General features: G+C 40.0%; 2 protein-coding genes across 3 annotated transcripts; one reads left to right on the plus strand and one right to left on the minus strand.

Annotated features, from left to right (window-relative positions):
• The first annotated feature begins 716 nt into the window (after positions 1 to 716).
• Positions 717 to 15,423, plus strand: slc30a9 (solute carrier family 30 member 9). Of its 2 annotated transcripts, XR_008603810.1 has the most exons (19): positions 717 to 847; positions 1,279 to 1,428; positions 1,512 to 1,709; positions 2,820 to 2,867; positions 2,996 to 3,095; positions 3,354 to 3,446; positions 4,097 to 4,179; positions 4,815 to 4,873; positions 5,435 to 5,502; positions 6,180 to 6,338; positions 6,732 to 6,867; positions 6,951 to 6,990; positions 7,081 to 7,152; positions 7,770 to 7,877; positions 8,057 to 8,222; positions 9,593 to 9,722; positions 11,739 to 11,852; positions 11,990 to 14,013; positions 14,714 to 15,423. XR_008603810.1 is itself a non-coding variant. In XM_023292280.3 (18 exons), the coding sequence occupies exons 2-18, from the start codon at positions 1,320 to 1,322 to the stop codon at positions 12,032 to 12,034; spliced, it is 1,728 nt and encodes a 575-aa protein (XP_023148048.1). In that variant the 5' UTR covers positions 717 to 847; positions 1,279 to 1,319; the 3' UTR covers positions 12,035 to 15,423. The 2 variants fall into 2 exon arrangements, 1 of the variants encoding a protein (XP_023148048.1); XM_023292280.3 differs by having other exon boundaries at positions 11,990 to 15,423.
• Positions 15,424 to 16,247: 824 nt separating this feature from the next.
• grxcr1a (glutaredoxin and cysteine rich domain containing 1 a) lies at positions 16,248 to 22,182 on the minus strand. Its single transcript, XM_023292282.3, has 4 exons — positions 20,778 to 22,182; positions 19,974 to 20,213; positions 19,804 to 19,869; positions 16,248 to 16,585 (listed from the first exon to the last, which is right to left on the minus strand). Exons 1-4 carry the CDS (start codon positions 21,180 to 21,182, stop codon positions 16,406 to 16,408), a joined length of 891 nt encoding a protein of 296 aa, XP_023148050.1. The 5' UTR covers positions 21,183 to 22,182; the 3' UTR covers positions 16,248 to 16,405.

The raw sequence follows: 22,182 nt of genomic DNA on the forward strand, positions 1-22,182 counted from the left end.
ATGCTGCTCTGCTGAATGGGCACTAGCTCATTTTATCGGTTTTGGACAACATTGCAACTTTTGGGCTGCATTTTTCAAATACTTTTTCCTAAAACCTATTTCATAGACAGTTTTTGGATAATTGGATGATCTGCAGAGACTTTTAAACATGAAAGTGTTCACAGAACAGGTCTGAGAAAATATGGGGGTCTCTCCTGGCACAGTGTCACATCTCATGTCACACATAAGAACCTAAATTTGTCATGTAACACAAATGCGTCAGGAATTAGGTTTAACCTGTTGGTGCTCGTCTTCACTCTCAGGATGTCACTGCTGTGTTAAAGTTGAAGACAGATGATTTATTTTTAATTTTTTGGTTCCTTTGGAAATAAAAAGTCTTCCCTTCAGTCTGTTTCTGTGTTTGGGCCTTTTTGCTGTTGTAGTTAAAAAATAAATAAATAAATAAAATTTTCTCCACGTTAGTGTAATGTTGAAAACTGATAATAAAATATCTTTAAAAATCATTTCACAATATTTTCATCTTATTATTCATACACTTCGCAGCTGAATAACTTTTCTCTGCTGTATTTGCTATAGCCAGATGTTAGCACCAATATTAAGAAGCCTGGGGCAACAACTAGGAACTTAGAGTGACCTTGTTAGCACAGCGGTTTACAAAATATCGCGATATGTGTTGAAAAAGTTTGAACAACACAAGCTCTCGCGATAATATTAGACGTCACTCCGCTGTCACAGGTCACGTGTGTGTGTTTGTAGCGCTGTACGTCCATAGTGGCGTTAGCATCAGTCTGGCCATAGATTCTCAAAATGGATACAGATTATGCAGAACAAACCTCACCATAGAAAGGTATTGGCGTTTCTGAATACCCTTATATAAGCGTACTTCCTTGTCAGTTGCAGTTGTTTTTGAGTAGATTAAAATGTTATACGGCACTTGTTACGTACGGAGGCTAACGACGCTAGCTTACGGTGCTAGCTAGCTAAGTTAGCTCAGTGTGTAGCTCCGCAGCCGCCGGGCTTAGTGGAGCCGTAGTTCAGTCAGCGGTAGTTAGCCGGTCGGCGAAGGCGGTAGTTAGTCAGTCCGGTGATAAACGGTTCAGGTTGACACTAATGTCATCTGTGTTAAACATGTGAGTTTGTCTGTAGCCGAGCTAAAGTCGCTGCTTGATGACATTGTGAACTTGAGAGGCGATGTCTTGGCGTTAATCTGTCTCTGGGTTAAGTTGGTAAGCGGACTGCTAACATAGCAGTGACCGGGCTGTCTGTGACTCTGCACAGCGAGTTCCTGCACTTCAGTACCAAGCCCTGCTACAGCGAGGATGTTCCCCAGCCTGGCCCACAGACCATGGCATGTCTTCTGCAGGGTCTCCTTGCAGCACAGGGCGCCACTGTCACATCGGTCCCCGAGGGTCCCCCAGCTCTGCTACGGTGAGCAGACCTTATCTCCAGCTGTTACACATCCTGGTTAGCGTGGAACGACGCAAACTAACATCACACATTGTGTTGCACAGGTTGGCAGAGCGGAGGTGTACATAGCTTATGGTTCAGCCTTCCAGACTGCCGTGTAGCTTCTCTGGGGCTGAGCAAAGTCCAGTACTACTCTACCTCTGGCAGCAGCAAAGATGGTCCTCCAAAATCACCATCAAATGATGCTCCCACTGCAGAAAAAATCATGTCTGGTGCTACAAAAGCCACCTCAGCTTCATCAGGTAATAAACTTTAATGTTGTGGAGTTGTCATGTGTGCGGTAATATTTCCTATTTCCCCATTTGTTAACAGAAGCCACAGAAAACACTTCTGTTGAGTCAGTATACTGAACAAAAATGTAAATACAGCATGCAAATGGACGTCTTGTCTAACTAGGGCTGTGAACAATATGCAAAAACCAAATTACAGACATAGCAATATGTTGATAAATCTAGGTAAATTTTCTATTTCTTTTCTACTGAATCAATTTCAAAATGTGGCTTTTTTTGGTCCAAGCTGTGTGATACAAGCAAGTTCCTTCATATGTGGAGGATAGGATTTGTAGGCTAGGGACTATCTGTAGCTCCACCATGTTTTATTTATAGCGGTGTGCTGTGACACACCTTCATCGAAAATGGCAGCTTCTACAATTTGGGTATTTCACTTGACCATAGTGCGATTTTGAGAAATTGCAATTAATTGTTCAGTCCTTTTTCTGACTCACAAACTTAAATATCAAATTTTTTATTGTTAGAAATGGTCCAATTCGGCCAATTTTGCATAAAAAGTTTCTAAATTGCACAACTGGTGACTGGTAGTTTTTCATTGAGGTAATCCACACCCTAGTGAGGCGTGGCTTTAAAGGACAATGATGGCTATTTGGTGTGCCGGATGCCGGTATGTCAGTCAGGGGTGTAGTCAAGGCACTTGAATGTTCACAACGTCACCATTTGTCTAAGAACATGTTTCAGACTCATGGTACAACAGACTGTATGCCACATGATGCTCTGGATGTCCAGAAACAAGCCTTCAGGAGGAGTAGGACAACATTCCACAAGCATCTATAATCTCATGTGTGGCTCTGCAAGATACAAATAGTGGACGCACTTGTTCCTGACTTTGTGATTTCCGGTCTACAGTGCGTACTTGGTGGATTCATGACGTCCATTCTCCTGTAGAGATGCTGCACGCCAGAACAAGTCATGCTTATTCCTCTATATTAAAAAGAATGCACATTATTTAGGAAAATATTACATGCTGCATTTACATTTCTGTTCAGTATATTTTTAGGAAACAGAAGGATTTGACTTTAGGAAGCATCTTTGATCAAGTTGAAATTTTTGCTTTGGTAGGTTCGACACCTCAGGGCCTGACTAAAGCTGAGACGATTCAAGTAAAAGGTAATGAGCAATGTTTGTCTTTCCTCCACGTTAAAAAGATATTAAATAAGACAAACTTCTTTGTTTTTGATAATACAAAATGGGCTTTGGTGGCTTGAATAAGAAGAATAATTTCTCTCTGTTGTCAGTTCGGGCTGTCCTGAAGAAAAGGGAATATGGAGCCAAATACACTCAGAACAACTTTATCACTGCAGTCAGAGCCATGAATGAGTTCTGCCTCAAACCAAGGTAACTCCTGTTCCCTACTTTAGCTGATTTATATTCAGTAAATCAATTTAATATCTACAGCAACACAAAGCTGTGTATTATCAATGCTAAGCAGAATTAGTGCCATCCATCTGTTCACAGAGATGCTAGCAGACTACAACCATGGCACAAATTCCTTTGGGTTAATAAGTAACCATGCTTTCGTGATTAGTTAAAACATGACTGCCCACCAACACAGGTTTAATCTAAATCTCCCCCTCTTCCCTCGTGTGTTCACAGTGATTTAGAACAACTGCGGAAGATCAGGAGGCGCAGCCCACACGACGACACAGAGGCTTTCACTGTGTTTTTGCGGTCAGACGTGGAGGCCAAGTTAGTGTTCAACCCCTCTGCTTCACATCTTAACCCTCCTGTTGTCCTCATTTACGGGCACCAAAGAATATTGTTTCTTTGTCTGAAAAAAATTCAGCAAAAAAATTACCCAAACTTCTGAAAATTTGAAAAACCTTCAGGAAGAAAATTCCTATAATTCCTTAAAAATTTCCCTGAAAAGTTTTATTTATTAAAAAAAAAAAAAAAAAAAAAAGCCCCCAAATTTGGCAAGAAAATTCTTGTAAATATTTTCAAAAAATTAGTAAAAATCTTCCAAAAAAATCCTAAAAATAAGTGATTGCATATATATCCGTAAAACTTCTAATATTTTCTTTAAGAGCATTCACATAAAAACCAAAATCCAGCGAAATTCGCTGGATTTTGGTTGATTTTTTTGTGAATGTTCTTAAGAAACATTTTTACCATTTCTTTTTTACCGAAAATGTGGACATCAGAAGTTTCACTGTCAATATATATATATTTTTTCCACCTTTTCAAACTTTAAACCAGGTCAATTTTGACCTGCAGGACAAAACGAGAGTTAAAACACCTGAAGAATACAATGCTATATGTCCTCCAATCAAACCAGTTTTCAGCGTTATCGTCTCGTAGCATTTGTTAATCCACCTATTTCTCTCTGTGATCCGTAGAGCACTAGATGTATGGGGAAGCCACGAAGCTCTAGCCCGAGAGAGAAAACTCAGGAAAGAGGTGGAGAGAGAATACCAAGAGAGTAGGTTTTTATCTTTCTTTGACTGCTTGTGCATGTTTGTGAACATGTAACAGTACTTCAGGTTTAGTCTTAAGTTGTTTCTTTTTTTTTTATTCTAATGGTGAAGAAAATTAGAAAATTGATACTGTTTTCTTCTAAAAGTGAAGCTGCAGTTCGCGGCCAGTTTGCTCGCCTTTGCACAAAGACTGGGTTTTTCCAGCAGAGATCAATTTTTTTCTGTGAGATGAATGCCCTTTTTGTTAATGTGGGTTTCCTTTTAAGTATAATACACATTTTTGTTTATGGAATTGTCAGAAATGACAGTAAATGCATAGATTTCTGATTAATTTCCTTTACATTATGCAGACCAGTCATGCTTTAGCCAGGAGACACTATGTAAGCTAACCATGTGCTAGCTGTAGCTTCATGCGTAATTAACAGAAAGTCTTCTAACTCTCATACAGAAAGCCAAAAACCAAAAGTAACGCTTTCTTTAATGCTAGAACTGAGCAAAAGCTACATTTTAACAGCAATTTTGTGAATATTTGTGTAACATATTTACATAACTTAGGTTTGTTTCATTGTTGTTGTTTTTTTTTGGTTTCTGAATGGGTAAGATAATGTTTTAATTGCGTCTCTCGTCTGCTGATCTCTAGATATTTTTCGGAATCAGCAGCTGTTGAAGGAATACAAAGACTTTTGGGGAAACACTAAGGTGAGCACTTTGATTTTGTTTGCTGTCATTTTCTTGGAAAATACGACCAACTCTCCACATCATGTTTCAAATATGGAGAAAAAAAAAAGGAAGGTGACATTCCTGCCACTGTGCCCAAGTTCCCCTCATAGCACGAGGTGGTGTTTGTGTGACCTTTGTTCCCATTACAGAGGTCACTGCATCTATATATGACAATGCAGTCCCCTCTCTTTACTGTATGATGCTGATGTTATTTCAGCCACTGTACAGCTCTGCACTTGTCTGGTATGTCATGGTATATTCTATACTCTGCTGGCTTCTGTTTGCAGAGTGCCCCCCCCCCCCCCCCCCCGCCTCTTTCAATAACGTCAATTGTATAAGTTCATTACTGACAGCAAGGCAGAAAGTTTACAACATATTTATTACGTCTAAACTTCCTCTCAATGTGTTTATTTTATCAGCAGCGTAAACAGTATGAGGTCCACTGAACTGACAAACAGGGAAAAAAGTCTCTTCTTTATTTTTTATCTGCTGATAAAGACTCCATGTGTATTATCCTTATCTTTTCTATTTTTCATAAAGCCACGATCAGGCAAGAGGACAACATTTCTCCAAGGGCCGGGGAAGGTGGTCATGGTTGCTATTTGCATGTAAGTCTTCATGCTCTCTCCCTTGTTTCCAAATGCTTGCTTTGTTTTGCTGTGACGTCTTTTTGGACTCGGTGACTTTACTGAGCTGCGGCACGCACAGTGGGAGGTATTAGATTAGACAGAGGAGCTACGGGTCTGTTCTCAGCAGGGTTGTTACACACAATATGCTGGATAAGAGCGTAACCTGGTAGTGAAGCTGAACAACAGTCTGGTGTGGGTAAACTTTGTTGCAAAAGTCCAGAACAGATGCGACAATAGACCTGCTCCCATCGGGGTTTTGATGATTTTAAATAAATACCCTGCACAGTAGAGCTTGACCCTGTGATTCCAGGAAAAAAAAATGCAACTTTTAATGAGAACTGCACAGTAGCTCTGTATCACATGCAGTCCTGTGGCCTATTGGATTAGGATGATTGTGTTAGAGGCCATGTGCAGTCACATGGAGTGCACGGAGGATGCACAAGGACTTAATAAGTGGAGGACTCATTGCACGAGAGGTCCAGCCCAGGTGTAAAAGCTGTGATTCAGAAGCATGAGAGTAGAAAATGAGAGGAATTTCCACGTTTGTTCCATTGTCAGGTAACTGTGCAGCTGATAAATCTGTAAACCACTATAGTCATAACTATTGTTAGCTATTTACAAGAACTTTTCATTCACTCATGTTCCTTTTTCCTTAGCAATGGGTTGAATTTCTTCTTTAAGCTCCTGGCTTGGGTCTACACTGGATCAGCTAGCATGTTCTCTGAAGCCATCCACTCTCTGGCCGACACCTGCAACCAGGCTCTGCTCGCTCTGGGAATCAGCCAGTCGGTCCGCAACCCCGACGCTGTGCACCCGTAAGCACCACACCTTACTATGCCTCTTAAAAGACGGTGAGAGGAAGTTGAGTTGTCCTTGAAGGAGTCATAACAGCACCAGAAATTTGTAGAAATTATACCTGTCTATGTGTAGGAAATGTCCCAGTATGTCTTTACAGGCTTACAAGCACTGGATTCTCTCACAGAATATTAACAACAGTACTGACAAAAGCTCAACTTTTGACAGATTTAGAGCCGATATTGTGCCTCAAAATACATACATAATGGAGATCATTTTTGGAAAATGTCCGCACAACTTTTGTCAGGCAACTTTTAGTCCTTTGTCAGGTCCAACGTGAGCGAGTTTGTATCATTAACTAAATATTCGTGGCTTGAATGTTGACTGCAATGGAACGCTTTTGTATTTTTCAGGTACGGCTTTTCCAACATGCGCTACATTGCCTCTCTCATCAGCGGGGTGGGCATTTTTATGATGGGAGCGGGCCTCTCTTGGTACCATGGCATTATGGGATTGCTTCACCCGCAGCCGATTGAATCTTTGTTGTGGGTGTGTATCTGTGTTTACTATCATTTGAAATTCAAAATATATCAAGGAAATAAAGTTTTACACGTCATGTTTCTCTGTTACAGGCTTACTGTATTTTAGCAGGCTCTCTGGTATCTGAAGGAGGTGAGTTATAATAATAATAAACTAATAATGATGTTTTAACTGTGATTCTGCGGTTTATACTCAACACCTCTTTTTGTTTTTCTTTCACAGCCACGTTACTAGTTGCCATCAATGAGATAAAGAAGAGCGCCCATCAGCATGGACTGTCTTTTTATGAATATGGTGGGTACAGCAGAAGTCTTTGCCATTAATGCATTTACGGCTAGTCATTTGGTAGCAGGCAGACAACAGTTTCTTATCCCGTATCTACTTTAAACTGCAGATAAAATGTCCAGAAGGTGCAGGGAAGGAGATTTGCTCATATATGCTAACATGAGACAGTGTTTGTTATTGACTTAGATGAGTGGAAGTAGAATAGAATACAATAGAATAGAAGAATAGCTTTATTGTCATCTTGCATGGGGGCATGACGAAATAAGTAGCTGCCACTGAACGGTGCATTAAAACAAGCTAAACTAACGACAGTAAATAAAAAAATCGAATGTACATATGAAACAAAACTATATTAAGAATTCCAACATCTGCAGAAGAGGCCAGATATATACAGTACAATGACATGATAATGAGATCAAATAAAAACCAATAAAATAGAATAAATAGGGGCGGGAGATTGCACATAAGCAGTATTATTAAAAGTGACACTGTGATCAAACTCGCCTCTGAAGTAAAGTTACACGAGGTGATTCAAGTCACTGCAAATGTAGGTAATTAGCAAACTGGTGACGAGTAGAATTGAAGATCCAGATGTAAATGTGGTCTTGCATCGTTTCTGTGTGCAGTAATGCAGAGTCGGGACCCCAGTACTAACGTGGTGCTGCTGGAGGATGCTGCTGCTGTATTAGGAGTCATCCTGGCTGCTGGCTGCATGGGACTCACCTCACTCACAGGTATGGTTTGTCCTGATCTGTGCCGTGAATAGGTTCTTTTTGTAATATCTTCTCTATCTGTACCATGATTTATTATTCTTCTGTTGATGTGTGTAATTACTCACTCACTCCTGTTCTGTTGGACTCTGATCTGTAATTTGAATGTTGACCCTTGATAAAACGTCTGCTGATCGTCCCAGGTAACCCGTACTACGACAGTTTGGGCTCTCTTGGCGTGGGCACGTTGCTGGGCGCCGTCTCAGCCTTCCTCATCTACACGAACACGGAGGCCCTGCTGGGACGTTCCATACAGGCCGAACGCGTGCAGAAGCTCACAGAGTTTCTGGAGAACGACCCCGCTGTGAGGTCAGCAAATACACAAACACACAAACATGAACCAGCTCCTGAGATAAATCCACCCATCGCCTAGTGAGAGTCTGTCTGAGTCAGTCTAAGAATGGTTTTTGAAGGTCTGCTAACGTTAATGGAAAAACATTCAGGCTGGAAATAGATCACATGGTATTTACTGGACTTGACATGCAGCTGTCCTTATGGCCGGCTGTACACAGAGCAGTTTAATACCTCAGTCACTTAACCCTCGTGTCGTCCTACGGGTCAAAATTGACCCGTTTATAGTTTGAAAATGTGGAAAAAATATATATATTTTCACAGTGAAACTTCTGATGTCCACATTTTCAACATTTTTGGGAAATCTTTGAACATTTTTTGGTGGAAAAAAAAGAAATGATAAAAATGTTTCTTAAGAACACTCACAAAGAAATGATTTTTTTGTGAATGTTCTTAACGCTCCTGTTGTCCTCATTTACGGGCACCAAAAAATATTGTTTCCTTGTCTGAAAAAAATCCAAAACTTCAGTAAAAAAATTCCCCAAATTTCTGAATATTTGCAAAACCTTCAGGAAGAAAATTCCAATCCCAAATTTGACAAGAAAATTGTTGTAAATATTTTCAAAAAATGAGTAAAAGTCTTCCCAAAAAATCCTAAAAATACCTAAAATGATTACATATATATCAGTAAAACTTCTAATATTTTCTTGAAGAACATTCACATAAAAATTTTTACGTGAATGTTCTTAAGAAACATTTTTAACATTTCTTTTTTTCCACCGAAAAATTTTGAAAATGTGGACATCAGAAGTTTCACTGTTAAAATCTATATTTTTTCCACATTTTCAAACTTTAAACCGGGTCAATTTTGACCCGCAGGATGACATGAGGGTTAAAGAAAATATTAGACATTTTACTGATATATATGTAATCACTTTAGATATTTTTAGGATTTTTTTAGAAGATTTGTACTCATTTTTTAAAAAATATTTACAAGAATTTTCTTGCCAAATTTGGGGGATTTTTGTAAAATAAAACTTTTAAGCGAAACTTTTAAGGAATTACTGGAATTTTCTTCCTGAAGTTTTTCAAATTTACAGAAATCTGGATTTTTTTGCTGAATTTTTGGATTTTTTCCAGACACTGAAACAGTACTTTTTGGTGTCCATAAATGAAGACAACAGGAGGGTAAAAAATGCAGGTCTGAATGGCAAACCTTCCTTTTTTGAAGAATTTAAATTCTCATTTTGTAACCAGGTTCTTCTAACTGCCACATATTGAGCACTTCCCCTGTAGTGTCCACTTGTGATGCTTTGCTCTCTGACTTAAGTTCATTAGCGCTTCCTATCCTGTGGATTTAAAGAGCGGCTTTGTTTTGTTGTGAGCAGGGCCATCCATGATGTGAAGGCCACTGATATGGGACTGAGTAAAGTGCGCTTCAAGGCTGAAGTTGACTTTGATGGCCGAGTCGTGACGCGGTCTTATCTGGAAAAACAAGACATTGACCAAATCCTAAATGTAAGTATAATTGATCAGTCTGCTCGACTTAAATATTTGTACATATTTAGTCAAGAAAAGCCATCATCCTTCTTAATTTTTTCTTCAATAATAATACGTGCCTGTTCTGTCTTTTAGTTGTTGGTGCTTGTTGCTCCTAAGTTATTGCCAAAGACAAACAAAGCACTGACATTTCATTCTGTAAGGGACTATTATAGTTTTAGTTTTCATTGTTTATGCTGGTATAACAGAAAATCACACAATTTACATATCAGTTATTAGCATTTGCTGTGGATTATCACACTATAAGCTGATGTGCCTGTATTCTGCTGTAAAGTGCGAAAAGGGACTTCATGGCAAAGTGCTGTACAACATGTTAAAAACAGTAAAGGACACAGATTTTAAATTTCAGATAAACTTAATGATTTGTCATGTAAAATTTGCAATAAAAAGTGCAGGCATGAAATCAAACCATTATCTGGAATTGAGATCAAATTATTTTGCTGTCATTACAGAGTAGCTTCTAACACCAACTAGAAGGTTATTCCAGGTCTCGGCTGCATGATAACAAAATGCTGCTTCACCATGTTTTATTCCAACTCTCAGGATGTCATCTTTTAATGCAGTATCACTGACATAGTCTTTTATGGCAGCCCTTGTCACACATGGGATACGTAACTCTGCTGACTGCATCGGTCTGTTAAAGCGTCGACATTCTGTCATTGAGGCAAAGGTCACTTTTATATTAATATTCCTCACGGCTTCATGCAGACAAACCCGCTACGATGACAGAGAGCCACGGTATGAGCACAATATTTGCAAGATTCTACAGCACATCAAGGATTTGCTCATAAACAAAAGAGTAAAACTAACCGAAGAACAAACTTATTAAACCATCTAATTAACTGTGGATAGCTCAGAATTAATATTAGCAAGCAAGTTTACTATTCACCGAGCACTGTATCGTGTTGTTGCTAACAGTGGCAATAGTGCCACCAAAAAGATAATGGATAGAGATCTCTGTGGCGACTTTCTTCTTGTTCCTCCAGGGCCTTGTTGCTCATTGGATCTGCACTTTTATCCGTCAATGTGACTGCATGTCGGTCAGAGTTGTGCCATTTTGAAAAGTTATTAGGTGTGATATAGCAAGAGTAGTGTAGCAGTTCTTACAGAAAATTGCTCAGACTGCTCATTCAGACAGTTTCCGTCAGATTTACAGAAAGGTGTGCAGGTCTGAAAGGGGCTTAATAGTTAGTCTACTTTAATGAGACTCGGGTTCATTGTCTACTTTGCTAATCAGTGGTTCCCTGCTACATTCATTGGAAGAAACACCATTTTATTAAGAAATGTCTTATACTCATTCCAGCATCAACATTTACAATCAATTCTAATATTTATAGTTGTATTTGTAATGTATACAACTCTTTAAAATCCCTCATAAGCAGCATTTTAAGCAGATTTCTTTTACATGTATGTAAATTTCTATACTGGTATCTTCAGCATACAGAACAGAGCTGAACGATATGCAGAACTATCATGTGATTATTTTGTGAGACATTATAGTCCTAATTTTAGTGGGAGTGATCGTTTTTGCTTTTCTTTAACACTGAAACGAACATTAAAATGATCATGGATTTTTGCTATAGTCTGTACCAAATGCACATCCTCTTTATGTCTGGAAAATTTTGATTGATTTTTATGATTTCCGCTCGGGCCGTCTCCAGATCACCACAATGCCTCGTTTATAGGTCAGACAGAGTGGGTGTTCTCCACATTATCTAGTAATTTCAAAAGTGTAAGATAGAATCTGTTGCCTCTAGATTGAACTTTAGTCTAGTCAGAGTAAGAGTAGTCCCAACCAAATGTGTTAAAACCTGAATAGGATTTGTGCTGACTTAGTTACTTAACCTTAAGCATCAGAAATCATGTATTCACAATAGAAGCAAGCCTGTATGTGGTTTGGCTTTTGCTGCATTCACTTTGCATCTATATTGCTGACTTCTTTACTTCCAAAGCTAAGTGTGTGTGTCTCTGCAGGACATTCAGCAGGTAAAAACCCCTGAGGAGCTGGAGAACTTCATGCTGAAACACGGGGAGAACATCATCGACACCCTGGGGGCCGAGGTGGACCGCTTAGAGAAAGAACTCAAGGTACTAAAACATAAAACCGTTTGCTCGTCTGGTTTGTTTTACTCTGATCTTCACCACATAATACAATATGGCTGATTTGCATAGAAGTATTCTGTAAGAATTGCAAGCTGGATTCACTCTGTTTTGTGCCTCCATAGCAACGTAACCCGGAGGTCCGTCATGTAGACTTGGAGATCCTATAATACTCCGCTGAGGAACCATCCTGCTGTACCACCAAGAGCAGTAGAAGAAGATGAAAGGAGGGCCAAGCCTGCCTCTGCAATCTGCTTCCCATTCTGACCACCACCACCACCACACAAACCCGCACAAGTCTTACTGTAGAATAGTCCAGAAGGAGAACGACGGACAGCGTTTGAGCAGTGCTTCAACTCCAGTTAGCAACGCTGTGAGTTCAGCCTGCCGGTGATCCACTTTCACATTCGAGTGTTTCTGGAGAAAGACTGTCTGTCATTAGCCTCCTCGAATTTCAGAAAAGAAATTCATACACAGCTCCCGACAGCTTAGTCTCCTGGTGTGTTTGCGTGAACTCACATTCCTCCATAAATGTGTTTGGATGTGGTTGAGATCACGTCCGTTTCAAAAGCAAAACCACGAACAAGGACCAGTATCATTTACTCAGCTCGTACTTTACTTTAATGTTATGCTTGAACCACAGTGATAGTGTTTCCTTCATTAGCACAGAGGAAACCGAAGAGCTACATATTCAAACAGACTTATTTAAAACCTAGATGATGTTAGATGTTTTTCTTTTAATGTAAAAAAAAAAAGAGAAACTGAAGATGGCTCAGGGCTGCAGGTTCTGTAATGAAGACGGAATTTTTTGATGAATAGATTTTATTGCTGTTACAGAAAAATATGCAAATTAAATGGTTTTATTGAGAGTTTCATTGATTTGTATGATAGAGTTAAAGAGTAAACTGATGCTGAAAACAGTAGCATCTAATGAGCATCAGTTTATGCAAATAAACTATTAGAAAACAGTATTAAAACATGTGACATATGACAACAAGTTAAATGATTTATTGGACAGATTACAAGACTGAACGTCTTCCAAGCCACGAAATAACATAAGCATCTCCTCTCTTTCGCTTCCTTTTTCTCCACAAACTCGGGTGTTCTCAAAGTTTAAGATTCAGACACTTCTTGCCAGGTTTCCAGCCGATCAGCAGATTGTATTGATCCAAAGATGAAGTACTGAAAGGGATTTCTGTACCCCATTTTTTCCCCCCAACATGTGTAAATAAGTGGTCTTGATAGTGACAAAACAAATGGACCTGCTGCATATTTTCTAGGTCTGAAAACTGATCAAATCATCATTCAAATCAAAACAAATCATCCAGGACGTCATCCTGTACAGTCCGTGCGCCTAAATTATCAAGTGAACCGTCTCCTGCACAGTGTTTCTGCTCAATAATCTCTATAAAACATACATCAGCTGTGTTTCTTGCTTCGTGTACAGTCACAGCTGCAGCATGGAACACACCAGCCTGCCTGCCAACATCTTTGTTCCACTCCAGGAGGTGGGCCACAGCCATTTCATCTTTGCTTGGGAGGGTGGATATATATTTTTGAAGGTGTTAATAGTGAAATATTTCCCCTTTGGTTGTAACTACGTTGCCACTGCTGAAGGACTTGGAATAAATTTGAAATAATTTATTAAATAATTTTGCTTTACTCTTTTTTCCCCCCAACCATCTCGTGCATACTGTGTGGTTGTATTAGCATTTAAGGCTTTTTTTTTTAATTGTTTGGCTTCGTGAACTAATTAAGATGTTTGCTCCACACTTTTCTCCCTGGACTGTGAAGACAGCTGGAGGAAGAAGAAAAAACGCTCCTCTGAAGATCTTTACGCATATGGAGCGATAAAGAGGTAATTTTTCATGGACTTGGAGGCCTGTTTCCTGTTTAGAGCTCAGATGGCTGACTGGAATGTAAACCCAAGTCCATTAGATGGTGCAGTTGTGGGGATGAGAGAGGGGGGCACTAGGCTGTATGCTGACGTCAATAAAAACAGTCATTTCCAACCAGTCTGCGCATTGACCGACCGTTCAAAACATTACGCACAGCATCGCGGCCGGACCACGCTAGACTACTCGACTGAAATAATTTTTTTTCGCCGAGCCCGGAGAGCGGAGACAATGCGGACAAATCTCCATTGCAGGTTTTTACACCATTGAATGTTGTCTTAACATTTTGGGGTGTTGCGCGCATATCAGTGTCATGTCTCGTCATACCATTCCCAAGTCAATTGTGCCAGTGCCACTGCCCATCCTGTTTCCTTTCCATGTCTCCCTTTCCACGGAGAAAGAAAGGCTCGCTTGTGCACGTTTATTAAAAACAAAACAAAAAAAACAAAACAAAGAACAATCAGATCTTCGGGGCAGATTTGGCTCGTTATTTTTGAAAAGAAACGCGTCGAAGCGCGTCTGGAGATCTCCTCTCACATCTCCAGTTCTCCTGCACATCACACCGCCGCTTTCTCGATCATTAATTGGTTGGTTTTATTTTTTTTTTTGAAAAATAAAGCCGTTTCTGTCATTTTATGGGTGCATTTTGTTTCCCCCCTCCTATACTGTCTTTTCGTCTCCAGCAGCCCACAGATGGGGGCGCAGTAAACCTGCACAGTTGGGGTCTCAGATTTTCCTGAAACCTCCCCTCCATCACCACAAGCCCGTGGTTACAAAACCCCCAAACCCCCCCATCACTCTTCAGTGCGGGATTGAATTAAGCCAGCGAGGGTTTCTATGCAGCAACCTCTCACTGTCAATGCAGGAGCCTCATCAGCATTAGATTTTGTTGTGTTTGCTGTTTTTTTTTTCATCCTCCAAAAATGATCGATCTGGTTGCTGTTTCAATCACAGGTGCAGCAGCGTCTGGAAGCATCCAGGTGGTGTGTGATGGCGCAGAGGAGCCTCATCTCCATCACCCTGCTCTACGCTTTTAGCCTCTTTACAGTGCTGCCTTGTCTGATCATGTTCAAGCAGCATTGTACAGGGCTATGACAGCATAGAGAGCTGTGCTGCGTTTCTCTGACCCCGTGGAAATCGGCCAACAAATGACATCATCCGTGAAAAAGGGCACGTTAAACGGCGCGGGTTTGCGTGAGATCTCGGCTCGACTGCTGGCTCCGGAGTGACTCGCCTTTGAATGCTCATGCAGATGCAGTCAGAAAGTGAAATGCATTTGCTTTTCGTGGGGTTAAAGACGAGTGAATTAAAGATTTTTGTCGTTCCTGCTTGAATTGTACAACATGTGCAAAACCATCATCTAGATTTTTTTTTCTTACAGCTTGTACTGACTGGTGTCTCTGTCCAGTATTTTACATTGTCATACAAAATGCTGTGTTAATAGTCTATTTGTTTTAGAGAAAGATCATTGACAGGTAATTTTATCATTAAGAAAATAGAATAAACACCTTCAGAAGTGTTCCTAGACTTGCTCGGTATTTATTTTAGCATAATCACACGTGTAGCTTTGTAATTTAAATGTAATGATAACACATGATAGACTATTGTGTTGGTAATATGATTGTATGTATATATGCTAATAAAGATTCCCTTGATTTACTTCACTTTAAGTGTGTGACTTTGATTTGTTCCGATATAAACAGCACAGTGCAGAAGCTTCAGGCTCTAAAAGTAAAGTTTTAAAGGTAATTATTTTTTTATCTATGAACTTCATACACAATGAAACAAACAGAAAACCCATCAATAATGGATGTTACCATGCTTTGGATTCAAAACAGCACCAGTTCAGAGGCACACTCGCACATAATCGAGGTTTAACTTCAAGGTACAGACTCCTGTGTGCAGGACTCTGTGGGGCAACAACATCTGCTGCAGGAGTCTTTGTTCGTTCCTGAAGTTCTAGATGTACGTTTGGAGTTGTGGTCATGAAGTAGAATAAATCTGAGGCTGCTCAGATGCTTCTCTGATGTTACTGCATGATGGGAAAGAATCTAAATATTTAAAGTGCCTGGAACACTTGCATGCTATTGTATGTTCATTTATTATCTCAGGTTTGAATGGTGCTCTGTGCTCTGCTGTAAACAACGGTCCAGTTTCCTGCCTTCTGCTGGCTGCAAACTGAATCCTTGGCTTTCACTCTCTGTCCTGAGTGTGTGTTCACCTTAACTCCGTCTGATATGGGATTAGTAATGAGAGCATCGTCAGTGAAACAGCCTCCTTACTAATTAACTAACAAGCTAAGGTTTGCAAAAGGGGAAACTAGTCCACGACTCCTCAGCGGACAGACTTGCAGGATTGTTTACAGACAAAAACCTCTCGATGAGTAATCTCAGGTGAGAAACCTGATGTAATGAACACATTTGCACCAACGCATTCACATCGTAAATTACACACAGATTCAACACACCCATATCAACGACACCAAATCCACAAATTCACTGATTTTATTACAAATTCAACAACAATGGCCATGGAGGAAGAGTCCTGCTGTGCTGGGTTTCACCGCCCCGGATGCAGTCCAGTTCAGGTTCCTGTGTTGGGTCCTGAACGGGGAAGTAGGGATGTTGGTTCAGGCACTGAATGTCCTCACTGGCTGCAGCTCACGCAGGGCTGCAGGCCGTTCTCATTGCAGGAAGTGCACTTTAGGGCTTTGAAGGAATCCGTGAAGCAGTTGCGAAACACGGACATCTTGCTGCCATGGCACGTTGGGCACGGGATGAAGGCGAAGCCCCCGCAGGTCTGGCACGTCTGGGGATGCTGTACCCTCTGAAAAATGCATAGATCGTTCTTTTAATGTTCTAGATAAGATACCCAATATGAAACATTAACACCCAAAGTATGTACATTCCTTCTGACTCTAATGCATGCCTATCGCTGTCCAAAGGTACAAAAAATCCTACTACCGGTACTTAGAAACTTTATCATTCATACCTTAAGATCTCATTTGTTTAATTTGTGCAAAAACTGAGCTGTAAAAAGACTATTTGTGTTTTTATAGTGAGCAATGTGCTGTATTATTCTTCTGCAGAGTGCAGTGAGAAATTCTATTCAACATATGCTGCAGTTGCATTTATAGGCAAATTCAAGCTGAAATAAAAGCATCTATCTATCTATCTATCTATCTATCTATCTATCTATCTATCTATCTATCTATCTATCTATCTATCTATCTATCTATCTATCTATCTATCTATCTATTCATGTTGTATTGTTAAGTTCTGAGTCTGAGTCGCAACTGTTGGAATAGCTCCAAAGTCATCATCTCCGACAGTTACATCTAAATAAAACCCAGCGTCAACATTAACAAAATCAATTCTGTCAAATTAAAAAGGAAACATGTATAGTTTGCTACTATCAAGTGTCACTTGTTAACAAACTCCTCCAATTAGATGATAACACTAGAGTAATTTACAGTAGCATTGTTAGGCCTGGGCATCCAACACTATAGCCATGAATGTTTTATATTTCAATCATTCATTAAACCCCTACAAAATAAGTTCATGTGGTTGATCCAAAACGTGAACAGCCTACATTTCTGGTCCTGTGTTCCATTTAAGCAGCCGATCTAATTTATGCTATGTAGCACATTATATATGAGCACACCAGTCCAGTTGAGGTAGATGGCCACTTTCCCTGAGCCTTTTTCTGTCAGAGGTTTTTTTTTCCCCTCCCTATTTTAGTTTTTTTTTCGTTCCTTGCCACCGTCCCTGACTGCTTGCTCATGGGGAACCCAAAAGCAACTTTGGGTTGTTGGGTTCTGTGCTGTTTAAAATTCACAAGGTCTGTACCTTACTATGTAAATTGCTGTGAGATGACATATGTTGTGAATTTGTGCTATATATACATGACCGTTCAAAAGTTTGGGGTCACTTAGAAATGTCCTTATTATTGAAAGAAAAGTTTTTTTTCAATGAAGATAACATTAAATGAATCACAAATACAGTCTAGCCATTGTTAATGTGGTAAATGATTATTCTAGCTGGAAACGGCTGATTTTTAATGGAATATCTCCATAGAGGTACAGAGGAACATTTCCAGCAACCATCACTCCTGTGTTCTAATGCTACATTGTGTTAGCTAATGGTGTAGAAAGACTAATTGATGATTAGAAAACCCTTGTGCAATTATGTTAGTACATGAATAATAGTGTGAGTTTTCATGGAAAACATGAAATTGCCTGGGTGACCCTAAACTTTTGAATGGCAGTAATAAAATATAAACAAAATTGAATTGAAATTGAACCAGTAACATTTTGTCATTGTTGTTAACTTGTGGTAGCTAGTTAAATTCACTAAGGTAGGAGAAAATATCAGATACAAGCTTTTGTATAAAGATAAAGGATGAACTCAACAAGATCTAGATGAGACTAGAGGGTGTTCAGGAAGAGTTTCTCCTTGCTGTAGTTAGGCAAGTTTAACTTGGACAAGATTCTGATTATTATTAGTTATTTATTTCAGTTTATTGTGTTATCAGACTTTATGGGTGGACCCTTTTCCCTCACCTGCACCTGCATCTCTCATCCTGGACTATTTAAGGGATCAGACACCCTGATTAGAGAGTATTAATACCCTATAAGATAAACTGATCTGACTCCAGCTGGCAGTGAAAACTGGCAGTGCTGGCCTGGCTCAGCGGCTCACAAAAATTTATGTCACAAGGCACACCTTTACATATGATTATGGCTCTGTAAATCATCATAAGACCACTTCCAAGGCACACAGTCTGAAAACCACTGGTCTAGCAAGCTTATACTCTCTGTATATTCGTGTGGCAAAGCAGAGAACGACATTTTCTGGCTTTGCAGAGAACACCACGTCTCACATTTAAAGTGAATTTTACTCAGAAGTAACTTGGCAATCTAAAGATTTCTGACCTGGACAAGGTCCTAACAACATCTCTAGTTTAATTCAACCATTTTTTGAGCACAAGACTGGCTGTAGGATTAGCCTCATGTAAACACCCCCAACAGGATGGTTTCTGTATGAATGCAGCATTCATTTTTTTATACTTTGATTTATGCACAGATTAAATAAACATGTTAAGTGATGTAACATGGTGATTAGTGAGCTCTAGAGGTGTTAGTTTTTAGATTTTGTTACCTTTGGAGGGGGTCAGGCTGACCTTTTTCTCTCTGTTTACAGTTTTGATGCTAGAATAAGCTATTTACCTTCAGGCTTTAGTTTCATAATTAATGGACAGACATCTTACCCTCAGCTACAAAGAAAATCATATTTCCCAAAACATTTAATTAAACACAACTTCAATTCCTGTTTTTTGGTTCATATCTCTGCAGATATTAATAGACAAAAAGTCATGTTGGTAGCCAGTTCTGGATGATTAGTGTATGCATGACCTTTCAGAGCTGCGTACTTTTTAATAGCCTGCAGTGACTGGAATGCATGACTTAAATGTCATCATAGTGCTTTGTGCTTGTTTATGGAGACTTTTTGGGGGTCTGAATTCCAAATTACAGCCAGAACCTGAGGAAAGGCCAGTAACTGATGTTGCTTTAGCTCACTGAGAATCAGAAATAGTTCATAAAGTCTCAGTTGATACTGTGGAGCGATGTGCTCTGCGTCACTGTGTTCAAACAAATGTGTTAGCAGCAGAATCAATAATAAGCCCTCCATTATTGATGGTCGCTTATTGATGTGCATGCATTTTTTACGTTGCAGTTTGCTCATGTTTTATTGATGACATGACTAGTGTGGGCAATGACTGCTCCAATTTGCACTGTGTTCTTCACATTGACTTTGGACAAGTACAAGCTGTACATTTATCATAATTACACCTTGTGCTTAAATATTATATGTGCTACAAAGCGTCCACAGTGCAATATTTTCCAGTAAATTCAAGAGGAAACACCTGAATGATTTAACATCAGTGTCAGAGTCAAACCAAGTGGTCTATTTCAGTGAATTCACAGGAAAATATGACAAACGTCAAATATTCCCATTCTCAACCCAAACACTGTGAAAACCAACCTCGATTTTTGTCAGAAGATCTTGCAGCTCTCCTGATTCATTCATGCCAAGTATTTTCTCAGCACCCTGCAACACAAGTTAAAGGTCAAAACTCAGTCTTAAATGAACACAGAGTAGTTGCACAACATTTAGATGCCAGGTATCATTAAAAGTGAGCGGTGAGAACTGACCCCAAGGTAGTGTCCGTCGATGAACACGACGGGTAATGAAGGAGGTTCTCCCACACGTTTGCACCGCTCCTCCAGCTCTTTCCCGTACTCGCTGTCCAGGGCAATGTTCTTCTCCACAAACTTTACCCGGTGGTTCTGGAAAATCTTTCTGACCAGCTCGCAGCGCTCAAAGGTTGTCCTCACCACACGGAAACTCGTGGTGTAGATAACAATCCGCCCAAACTCAACAGATAACTCCACCTGTGAGGGTGAAAGAAAAGTTAATGCAGTTATACAGTTGGGTATTATTATATTCTCATATGTTTTTATTTATTTGGGATCAGATCTGACTGCTTCACCATGACAAGCATTTAAACTTCACCCCAAAGGGAAGATAATCTTACTTAAGCGTGATGAGAAGCTATATCTGGTTTAATGACGCTGCGTCTTTACCTAATACTATCATACTCAGAGTAGTTTCTTAGATTTGACCTTCTGTATCACCTCTACATCAGCAAAGTGGCCAAGAGTTACCTCAGGTAGTACTTCGAGCAGGGATACTAGAAAGCGAAGTGCTGGGAATTCATTAACCTGATTAGTTTCTCCTGAAACACTTAACGAAATGCATCATTAATCTTTAATTGCTCTGTGACCTTGTCCTCTATTGTGTGCTGTTATCCCAGTCAAACACCTGCATGTAGCTCCTACCTGTAACTAGACTTGACACTGATGGGAACCAGTGTTGAGACCATCCAAGCAATAATGTGAATTCACTCAACAGGTCATTTCAAACTGTTAGATAAAGCCCCAGTCAGATGTACTTACACTGTTGGAACTGGGAAGGTTTTCAAACAGCGCTTGACCTGCGCTGACTTTGTGCTTGACCCCTCTCACAGTCCCATTTTTACTGAGTATGTTCACCCTCTTGGTGGTGAACATCCAGTCCTTGGTGGCTCCTGCATACATGAGCAGGTCATCAGGCTCACTCTCACTGTCATCCAGCTCAGAGCCCAGGTATCCAAACGGGTGTCCTTGTACGTCTCCAGTCGTAGAAGGGGTGCTGGCTCGCTCTGCGTCGGAGCTGCTGGTGCAGTCTGAATCCAGGGAGTCTGAAGGCCCCTCATCCTTGAACATCTCCTTAAGCACCCGGCCGCTGTTCCCTGAAGCCACGCGGAACCTCACCCGCTTCTGTGGCTTCTCCTGCCCTGCCGTCATCATTGTCCCCTCCATTGCAGACCTTCTGCCACATTACATGGTCCACAACTCTGCACAGCGGCTCCTGGCTTCTCATTCAGAGGTAAACATGCAGCTCAGACACACTATTTTGTTTCCCATGGATTACTACCATGTATAATCCTCGCTGTCGGAGCAGATCTAAAAACAACTGAGAGCCTGTAAGCTGCCCCACAGTCAGACTCCAAGCCGGTAAATAATACATGCATTTCTACCATGGCAACCTAGCAAGCTAATCTCAAGTAAAATGATAGTTGCCTTTGAATTATTCATCACAGTTTACAGTTTTCACCAAAGCTTTGACAGAAGACTTTTAATGGCCTGACTTCATATGCTTTAATCAAACAAACGAACATTTCCCCTTGTTGGGATGAGATGACAGACTGCACTGTGAGGAAACTTACATCTGCTGCATTTTCAGACTAATTACTGTTATGTAGCTACTTCTTCCCCTCAAACTTGAAATGGGTTTTTCAGTTAAAAAAATAAAACAAAACAGCTACACCTACACAGCTGACAAACATAAAAGAACATCATTACCTTACATAATTTTTAGAGGCAAAATCAATTTTCCACCTGTTTATTCCAGACTGAAATATTTGTCCTGCTGGATTGTGTCTTGTGAAACTTTCTTCAGACATTCATGGTCACCAGAGGATTAAACGATTTGCCTAGGATGATGACCTGACTGTTTCTCCAATATCTCAACATTTACTTGCAGGAATGACAAGAATCTTTGTGCAGACATTCATGGTTCCCACATGATTATCTTCCAGTAAATTTGGTGGTCTTTTGACTTCATCAGGGAAAAAATTCCAGCTTGTCCTGACAACAAAATACATTACAAATATTTACAATGCAGTAAATGGTGTTAAGCGCAAACTGGCAAATGTTAGCATAGCACCTGTCAAACAGCAGCAAAGTAGCATTAGTGCAGCATACATGCTGACGTTGACAAGTTGTTCAAAGCAGAACTGTTCTAAAGCACGTGTGTAAG

Source organism: Amphiprion ocellaris, chromosome 13, assembly GCF_022539595.1.
Source record: "Amphiprion ocellaris isolate individual 3 ecotype Okinawa chromosome 13, ASM2253959v1, whole genome shotgun sequence".
Classification (NCBI taxonomy): Eukaryota; Metazoa; Chordata; class Actinopteri; family Pomacentridae; genus Amphiprion; species Amphiprion ocellaris.

Excerpts from the sequence above, each read along its gene's own strand:
- slc30a9 (XM_023292280.3), top strand. The coding sequence starts at position 1,320 with ATGTTCCCCAGCCTGGCCCACAGACCATGGCATGTCTTCTGCAGGGTC. Across the intron at positions 1,710-2,819 it reads AGCCACCTCAGCTTCATCAG|GTTCGACACCTCAGGGCCTG; the intron begins GTAATAAACTTT and ends TTGCTTTGGTAG. Across the intron at positions 2,868-2,995 it reads TGAGACGATTCAAGTAAAAG|TTCGGGCTGTCCTGAAGAAA; the intron begins GTAATGAGCAAT and ends CTCTGTTGTCAG.
- grxcr1a (XM_023292282.3), bottom strand. The coding sequence starts at position 21,182 with ATGGAGGGGACAATGATGACGGCAGGGCAGGAGAAGCCACAGAAGCGG. Across the intron at positions 20,214-20,777 it reads ACCTTCCCAGTTCCAACAGT|GTGGAGTTATCTGTTGAGTT; the intron begins GTAAGTACATCT and ends TCACCCTCACAG. Across the intron at positions 16,586-19,803 it reads ATCTTCTGACAAAAATCGAG|AGGGTACAGCATCCCCAGAC; the intron begins GTTGGTTTTCAC and ends TGCATTTTTCAG.